This window comes from Leuciscus leuciscus, assembly GCF_965113295.1.
Source record: "Leuciscus leuciscus genome assembly, chromosome: 16".
In the NCBI taxonomy this organism is placed as follows: domain Eukaryota; kingdom Metazoa; phylum Chordata; class Actinopteri; order Cypriniformes; family Leuciscidae; genus Leuciscus; species Leuciscus leuciscus.
The window spans coordinates 35,029,550-35,038,771 of NC_138740.1; the positions used below are offsets into that span (position 1 = coordinate 35,029,550).

At 40.8% G+C, this 9,222-nt stretch overlaps 1 protein-coding gene across 1 annotated transcript; it reads left to right on the forward strand.

Annotated features, from left to right (window-relative positions):
* Window positions 1–5,874: 5,874 nt before the first annotated feature.
* On the forward strand, window positions 5,875–8,606 carry LOC309478529 (uncharacterized protein). The gene is made up of 5 exons (XM_082142138.1): window positions 5,875–6,005; window positions 6,355–7,242; window positions 7,325–7,437; window positions 7,505–7,608; window positions 7,879–8,606. The coding sequence occupies exons 1-5, from the start codon at window positions 5,912–5,914 to the stop codon at window positions 8,009–8,011; spliced, it is 1,332 nt and encodes a 443-aa protein (XP_081998264.1). The 5' UTR covers window positions 5,875–5,911; the 3' UTR covers window positions 8,012–8,606.
* The last annotated feature ends 616 nt before the right edge of the window (window positions 8,607–9,222 follow it).

The window sequence follows — 9,222 nt, forward strand, 5'->3', positions numbered from 1 at the left end:
CATGTAACGGTGGGCATATGTCGCAGGCTTCTGGGGCTCATGGCAGCAGCCTCTCCTGTGCTGCCCTTGGGGTTTCCTTCATATGAGACCATTCCTGTGGTGGATGAAACTCAGGGGCGTCCACCCTTCTTGGTCTGCCTTCCACCTGCTGAGAGTGTCGCGCAGTTGCCTTTGCGCTCTTTGGAGGTGGAAAGACTCCCCCTTTTTACTTCAGGGGGTCAAGATGGGTGTAGTTTGCCATCGCCAGGTTGTCACGACGGACGCCTCTTTGACTGGTTGGGGTGCGGTCTTCGAGGGCAGACCAGCGTACGGTGTTTGGATGGGCAAGCTTCTCTCGTGACATATCAATTTTAGACATATCATTTTCTCCCGGCCCTGATGGGCTGTCATGTCATTGTCAGGACGGACAACATGGCAGTGGTGTCCCATGTAGATCGCCAGGGAGGCTCGCGGTCGTGTACCCTCGACAGGCATGCAGACCGCCTCCTCCTTTGGGCTCAAGACAGGTTTCTTTCGCTGAGAGCAGTTCACGTTCCAGGGGACCTGAACGACGCAGCAGACTTTCTGATAGCCCAATTCTGGCCATCCCAGACGTGGTTCTCGGAACTGAGCTCCCTGGTGGAGGGGTCCCCTTGGCAGATTCCTATCAGGAGAGATCTGCTGTCTCAGCTCCAGGGCAGGATTTGGCATCTTCGACCCGAGATATGGAGGCTGTGGGTGTGGCCGATAAGAGGCAATCGCTAGCGACAGTGGCGTCTGGTCTTCCCACTGATGTTCGGGAGACCATTGATAATGGTCTTCTACTAGATGGCTGTATTTCTCTAAGTGGAAGCTTTTTGAGTCTTGGTGTACAACAGGCTCTTTCTGTGAGTGAGCCTTGTATGGAGTTTGCCCCAGGTCTTGTGAAGGTGTTCTACGGCCTAGAGCTTGTTATATCCCCAAAGTTTCGTCCACATCATTCCGCTCTCAAGTGGTCGTGCTTCACTCTTTCTGTCCCCCTCCTTTTTCCTCTGCTGAGGAGGAGAAACATAATTTGCTTTGCCCTGTTCAGGCTTTAAAGGCATACGTGGACCGCTCTGGCAAGTGGTGCAAGTCGTCTCAGTTGTTCGTATGCTTTGGGGCTGGCCGCCGAGGGCTCGCCACCTCTAAGCACAGGATCTCTCATTGGGTGAGATGTAATTTCCCTGGCTTATGAAGTTGTAAGAATTGAGAAATTACAAAATGCCGGACAGTCTGTTTCAAGAGCGACCAGACCCTGAGAGGACAAAATGACCTCTCTGGAGATTACCTTTTGAACTAGCCCTCGTGCACCATCGAGACGAAAGTCTCACCTCCGAGTCATCCTAATCTACATCTCTTTCCCTCTCCCCTCACCCCCTCTCTCTCATGCTCAGATGATCACCTGAATTCACCCAAGAAAAAGTATAGTTTAATGTGAATGATTACCAGAGTATTTTTCATGTTTGGTATCATTTAAAATGTCACAGTACGACTGGTACAAATGTCTCATTTCCAAATAAGTAAAACAAAAGGTAATAAGGTTTTTGAGAGTTTATGGATAACTAGCACACAAGGAGGGGTTGGCCTCTAGACAAATGGTCTCCCTACACCCAAAGGTGTAACCTCTGAATGCAAATTTCCATTGTTAAAAGATATTTCCAAGTGAAAGAGGTCCTGGCTATTTAATGAAATGCAGCAGGGAATTCGGGGCCTTTTCTGTACTTCAGATTGGTCCGTGAGGCTGAGAGAGAGATCTCTTAGCCTCACGTATTTCTTAATGTTGGGTATGCATCTCTTTTCTTTACTCCAGAGAATTTGATGTTTTGTATCGATTATCTTTGTATTGATTATGAAATGGGCATGATACTGAGGGGTTAATTGTTCAATTCAGATAATAAATAATAAATTGTTACATTTGATTATTCTAATTGACTTTGACATTATTTTCATTGAAGAGTTAAACGGAATAGTCAAACATTCGCTCATAATTAATGATCCACAGATATCATTAAAACCTTTTCATTTATGGAGTCAGATGAAATAACGAGAGAATACATATTCAAATGTATTGCATTTATGCAAAATACTTTGCCTCGAGAAAGGACAGTAACACATTAAGACCTTCCGCGCTGGTCGGATGCCGGCTTTGGGCCGATTTAGCGCGAACTTACAAGGTGCGGAAGCTTCCTTCACCTCTGGGCGTTAAAGCTCGCTCTACTAGGAGTACCGCGTCCTCCCAGGCTCTTTTCAAGGGAGTTCCTTTAGAGGATATTTGTGTGGCAGCAGGGTTGGTCCTCTCAGCACACTTTTATTAGGTTTTATAATTTGAATTAAGATGCGGCCCCTGGTTCCCGGGTTCTTTCTGTATGAACTGGTCGCCTAGGTCCTAGTTGAGTCTGGTCTGGCAAAAAAAAAAGTTATAGGAAAGTTCCTTGTTGGGCCAGATCTGGCAGCGCTTAGCTTGGCGTGTGTGGTATATTGTTCCCATTGCGTCATTGCTGCGCAACGTCGAGTGAACCTATGAAAGAGAACGTTTTGGATTACTCGCGTAACCCATGTTCTCTGAATAGGGAACGAGACGCTGCGTTCGCTGCCAAGCTCCTCTTGCTGCCGAAAGAGCTTCTTCTTTATTGGTGGAAAATCTGAGGAGCAGATGGCGCGTTCACTGTATAAGAGTGAGTGACGTAGCGCCGCTGAGGAGGCGCCCGCACCATCAGCCAATGAATTGCCGTGATTCTATACGGATTCAGACAATCAGCACATGCCTTTACGTGGCAGCCCTGTTTTTACTCATTTTACAGTACCACACATTTCTAATTAATTTATTCTTTAATGGAATCAAAAGAATGGTTATGAACCACAGAAACCACCAACACTAGGCAAACCGATATGAGAAAGGAGAAATATGCAATTACTTAAGGGAAATTGTACTTATTTTTCGCATAAATATGCTTGTAACCAATTGCTTTAATATATAATTGTACTTGAATTCACTTATCTATCATGTAATTAGAATATTACTTGGCCCAAACATGTATCAGGCACCAGTATTCCTGGTCTAGGAGGAATACAAAGGAGTAATGGTCATTTTGAGGACCTGATGGCCGCCATTTTGAAAATGGGGCCTTTTTTGGAGTCAAACTTTGGTAAACTTTTAGTATGTTTTTAAGTACATCTGATACTACTGTAAACCACTGAGAAACCTTTTGTTAGAATTTTTTTGGGGTCAAGCCATATTTGCAGCTGACTAGAGGGATTATTATAATTTAACATTAGGATGTATACACAGCAACTAACAACTTCGGGCATGCGACCCTGGCTAGAGTGTAGAGAGGCCTGGTTAGCTTAAATATAACTACTACTGTGTTTGGTTTGGTTTTCCTTGTGAGCATAAAACTCCCATGCACATATACTTAGCCACTATAACCCTTATTTGCAAAAATCACACCAACCACATTCCCATCGCTCACACATAAGTATTAGACCACAAAGATTGAATGTTGTACACAAAAATAAATTTATATTTATTTCCAGAACCAGGTGAGTTACCCTTTTAACATGTCCTCATGGTCCAAATGAAATGACTGAACAATACCCAGTTTTTTTTTTACTTTTACTTTTCAGTTTTGTGGTACCACAACGTTGGCCCGCTTGTTGGAGCTCAGTTGAAATCTTCCCAAAAAAATATTGTCTGTACTCACGGTTCCTTGGTAACAGAAAGTTTATAGTGACATTCTGTCCAAACCCTTCTGTCCAGTGGTGAGATGCACAATGAAGAAACCGTCCTGAAGCTCCATCCGTGTGCAAAACACAGACACCTCCGCCCTGCAGCACAGCTTCTGGGCACATCTATTGCAGCAACATGGTTGGCAGCATCCGACGCACATCAGAAACTCGGTGGCAAAGTGGGTTTCTGGCTATGTAGTAGCAGTTTGCACATGGCTATGGCGTTAGCTTCACTTCAGTAGAATTTCCGTGGCCGATTTATCCAGCTCCGAAACACAGCTCACTCTCCCGTTTTAACAGGGTTACACACTGACAAAAAAAAAATCCCCCTGGCTCTTAACTTTGATGACCAGTAATGTAATTAATCATAAGGAACTTACAACAAGCTCTTAGCTATCTCTATGTTCGTTTTTCCGTCTGTTTGTTTTCCGTCTTTTTCTTTCTTTAGTCCCGCCCCCTCAAAAACCCGGTAGGTTGCCAAACTGCTCTCTGAATGGCACTGATTGGACAATAAACAAAACTGACACCTGGCCACCCAATACAAAAGAAAATGACCTGAGGGTTCAAGGGCTACTCCCAACAGAGGATATTTCAACACCTCACAATTTATAACTTAATTAACACATTAACACAAAAAGGTATTACACACCAGGGACAATTGAACTGGCCCATATTTCAGGATATACTGTATTTTTGTTAACAGAACACAAAAGAAACAATATATAAATTTAGCAGGGTGCTACATCTAGAAAAAATTGTTCTGCACTTAAAATGTGGTCACCCTAGGGCACTACACTGTGTTAATCCGGGCCTGTCGTCAGTAGATCGCGAGCAGAGCATTTTCACTCCCATCGGCACTGTTTTGGAATTGCCCTTCATGCTGATTTGCCCTGTTTAGTAAATCTGCCCCCTAAAATAAAATACTTAATGCACTTGAGTATTAATAAATTCATCAAATGTCACTTTTTTTTAATCTTATGCCCCAAACTGAAGACAAAATATGGTGACGCAATCGGCCTTTGAATGCTGCCTTCGCAGGCCTTTGAATTGGGACACAGCACAAATATAACTGAATAGAAAAATAGAATAGCATTTTTTTTAATCTATCCAGTATCTGATGATTTTTATAAGACGAACCGCACAGTTTGCCGAAAAGCATTTTCAGTTGCTCATTGGCTGTGCTGCTAAAGGTCATTAAATACTGCTCTACAAACCCTGTGATACATATTTTCACACTGAGGACAATTGAGGGACTCATACACAACTATTACAAAAGCTGCAAACATTCACTATAGGTTCAAGATGGCAACACATGATGCATTTAGAGCTGGAGACTTTTGAACAGGATGATTGGTGAAAGTTGTAAATGTATGTAAGCTGTATGTAAATATCTTGTCTTACACTTCACTTTAAATTCACACACAAAAACTTCCCTATAAACACTTCCCCTCGGGAGAATCCCAATTGCTATTGCCAAAGTTTATATGGGCAGACCCTCGACTCCTTGATTTTGGTCAAGGGAGCAAGTCTGCCTATATGTAAACCATGTCCCAAATGGTAGACTTCATGTGCTCTTGCGGTCTTGTGGACTTACAATGGCTGTTGTGCATGCGTGTCCGTTAAGTCCACAAGACTGCTGGGTGTCAATTTTTAATTCAAGGTTTCTGAAGAGTGCTGGCAAACGCCCCTTAGCAGCCGATATGTGCCCTCGATGCGCACTTTTACAGAGCCAACGAGCTCTACAGCAGACAGTCAAAGCGGCATTACGTCACGAAAGTGTGAACTCGGAAGAAGACCATGAGGGCTTAAGGGTTCAATTTGGGCTTAAGGGTTCAATTTGACACACCGTACACTTCTTTTGTGCATAAGCCAAAATGTTTCACCGCTTGCACCTTAGAACCTGTTTCAAGGTTTGCGTTCTCGAGCCACCAGGCACTGTTGTTGTGCGAATGAGCGGGCCCGAGCGCATTAAGGCATAAAAAAAAAAAAAAAAAAAAAAGAATTAAACAGCTTCATAGCAGATTCCAAGTAATCAAGGTCTTAAGGCGTTGTTTCATTTAAATCTTTTGCACAGGTTCCGCAAAAATGGGCCGGTCAGCACTATATAAATGAACGGTACTCATTCTAAAGACCACAGCTCATCTGTGAACACATACTGTACTGTAATCGTAAGTAAGTGCAAAAGATGGACCCTAAAATCTTTTTTGTAAAATTTGAAAACAGCGATATTAAGGGCACACCTGAAGGCCACCAGGATGAAGGAAAAACACGAAAGTGCAGTAAGTAAAGTTTATTCTGAAGCAGAGATGGTGTCATTAATGTTTGAAAAACTGAGAAATTTTACAACAAATTTTTATTATTGTTCTCTAAGAACAATATGTCAATGTTTAAATATGAAATGCATTAACAGAATAATTTTTTCTCTTTGCAGCATATGTTCTTGTTTGCATTTTTTTATTTTTTACCATATATTAATTTCAGATGATCATCTTTATAAAAGAGCATTCAAAAGAACACTCTTTGAAAAACCTTTTCAGTACTTACGAAGGTTGATTTTAGGAGTTATATTTTATTGTTTGGAGTGAATTGTTCTCAATTATTTGTGTGTTTTCTCTCTCTGTTTGTCAGGAGGAAGTTGGTGTTTGGTGCTGATGACAGTGTGTCTTGGCCTCATTTGTGCTCTTCTACTGGCCTACATCTTACTGCAGCACATCACCATCACAGCAGAGAGAGACCTGTTAAAGAGTTACACGAACACAGTTGAAGAGTTCAATCAGACTATCAACAGCTTAAAGGGCAACAACACTAAACTAATGATTGAAAAAGCCCAACTGCAGAACAACTTCAGCTCTTTGAGTCGGAAAAAACTGGAGCTGGAGACCAGAGTCAATAGCCTCACTGCTGAGAAAAGCCAGTTACAGAGAAGCGTTGGCTCTTTGAGTCAGAAGAAACTGGAGCTGGAGACCAAAGTCAATAGCCTCACTGCTGAGAAAAGCCAGTTACAGAGAAGCGTTGACTCTTTGAGTCAGAAGAAACTGGAGCTGGAGACCAGAGTCAATAACCTCACTGCTGAGAAAAGCCAGTTACAGAACAGTTTGAACTCCTCGAGTCAGAAGAACCTGCAGCTGGAGACCAGAGTCAATAACCTCACTGCTGAGAAAAACCAGTTAAATAGAAGCGTTGACTCTTTGAGTCAGAAGAAACTGGAGCTGGAGACCAGAGTCAATAACCTCACTGCTGAGAAAAACCAGTTACAGAATAGTTTGAACTCTTCGAGTCAGAAGAACCTGCAGCTGGAGACCAAAGTCAATAGTCTCACTGCTGAGAAAAGCCAGTTACAGAGAAGCGTTGACTCTTTGAGTCAGAAGAACCTGGAGCTGGAGACCAGAGTCAATAGTCTCACTGCTGAGAAAAGCCAGTTACAGAACAATTTAAACTCTTTGAATCAGAAGAACCTGGAGTTAGAAAGCAAAGTCACATCTCTGACTAATGAACTACAGAAAGTTAATGATAAAGGTTAGTACAGTTTTGTTTTTGTGTAAGTACTTACTTTCCTTCTTTGATGAATACATTTTTTTTTAAAGTGTGTTTCTTTTAGGAAATCGGTTGGGTTGGTTTTTCTTAACCCCTCAGTTGAGCTGGTCTGCCAGCAGGCAGTACTGCAAGGATCGTGGTGGTGATCTGATCATTCTCAACACTGAAGTGAAGCAGGTGAGTTTGTTTTAATGGTTTGCTAATGGATGAGAGGAATCACACTTATTCCTGTTTTTATTCACAGAGGTTCATAACCTCAATACTCAGGGAGAATGTGTGGATTGGTTTGAATGACATACAGCAGGAGGGCATTATGAGATGGGTGGATAATTCAGCACTTAATCAAAGGTAAGTGCTAAAAAGCACTGTGTGTTTATTAGTTTAGTATTTTTATTAATTATCCATCACAACCACCAGTAACTGTCTGAAAACACACCTCTTCCACAACCTCAACAATCACAAGCAAATCAACTTCCTATAAATAAATCCTATTATTCTTCTCTATTTTACTCTTCTGCACTTTCACTTCTACTCTAGCTTATTTTGCTACTTTGATTATTGTTGATTAGTGAATTTTGGGGTTCTGAATAATTAACAAAACTGATTAATGTTATTCAGGTTTTGGTACTCCGGTGAGCCGAATAATGCAGGTGGAAATGAGGACTGTGTTGAACTGTATTATTCAGTTCCTCTCCAGAACTGGAATGATCTCTCATGCACCTACAGCAGAAAAGGAGTTTGTGAGAAATAGGGTTCATCCTGGCTTTGTTTTATTTTATGGCATCATTTATATTGTGTTCACATAATTTTTAATTTAGGATCCTGCCTTTTAAAACAGTCTGCTATTTTCATTTGAGATGAACCGCTTTCATGATATCAATTTTGTTTTATGATTTTTCTGTAATGTACAAAATCAAGAATGTAAAATTCTCATTATTTTCCCATTGCTTTATTAAACTCGCAGCATTCTGTTTCTCATGGGGTGAATTATTAATTACTTATTAATTATTGAATATTATTCAAATCTTATAATTGGAATCAGATGAAATAAAAAAGGAAGGAAATGTGTTTAATAGCTTGTTTGCAGTCACGTGATTCTGATGATGCGCAAAATTCAGATGGAGGGCAGGAAGTGAAAAGCATTATGGACGAGATGGAAAATAGACATACTGTGCTGGTTTAAAACTGTATAAACAGAAAATCACAGCATATGTTGGATGTGATCCTTATGTTATGAATATGAGGGAATGTTTGTTAAATGAGTTTAAATTTAGTCAATATTGTATACATGTTAAAACAGTGTAAAATATGCTGTACTCATCGACAATAAAGGCCAATGTCATATATACTGGTGGTTGTAATATTGGTTTTTAAATGTTAAATGATTTCTATTCAATTTTATTTGTTAATGTACCAGATGCAGTTACTCAGATTTACTTACTTTTTTTTACTTGCATTTATTCAATTCATACAGTATATTTAATTGATTTCACAGCTTTAAAATTTACAGTTTTTTTGAGTGTAAAAATGTTTCACCAAAAAATTTAGTTCATCATAGCTAAACTTTTTAGAGTCTATACAGGCCACCTGTAAAGATGAGGTAGAAATCAAAAGAGGAAGCAGGATCCAAATCCACATGCAGCACTTTATTAAATAAACTCAGAACTTCACAGATGCAGACCAAGACTCAGGAACAGAACATACAAAATCAAGAACCCACAAACACTGACACAAGACACAGGGTTTAAGTACAGAGGCAAACAAGCTAAACAAGATAACAAGGGGGCGTGGATAATAAGAAACACCTGGGGAAACTAATCAACATAACGGGGAACTGCTAAACATGGGACAAGACAGGGGAACACAGACATGAATCATGACACCACCAAGGCACTATACAGACTTTATCAAAGAATTTGCTGAATTTCTAGATCTAACCTTTGGTGATATTAATATCCATGT

Excerpts from the sequence above, each read along its gene's own strand:
- LOC309478529 (XM_082142138.1), top strand. The coding sequence starts at position 5,912 with ATGGACCCTAAAATCTTTTTTGTAAAATTTGAAAACAGCGATATTAAG. Across the intron at positions 7,438-7,504 it reads TCAACACTGAAGTGAAGCAG|AGGTTCATAACCTCAATACT; the intron begins GTGAGTTTGTTT and ends TTTTATTCACAG. Across the intron at positions 7,609-7,878 it reads AATTCAGCACTTAATCAAAG|GTTTTGGTACTCCGGTGAGC; the intron begins GTAAGTGCTAAA and ends AATGTTATTCAG.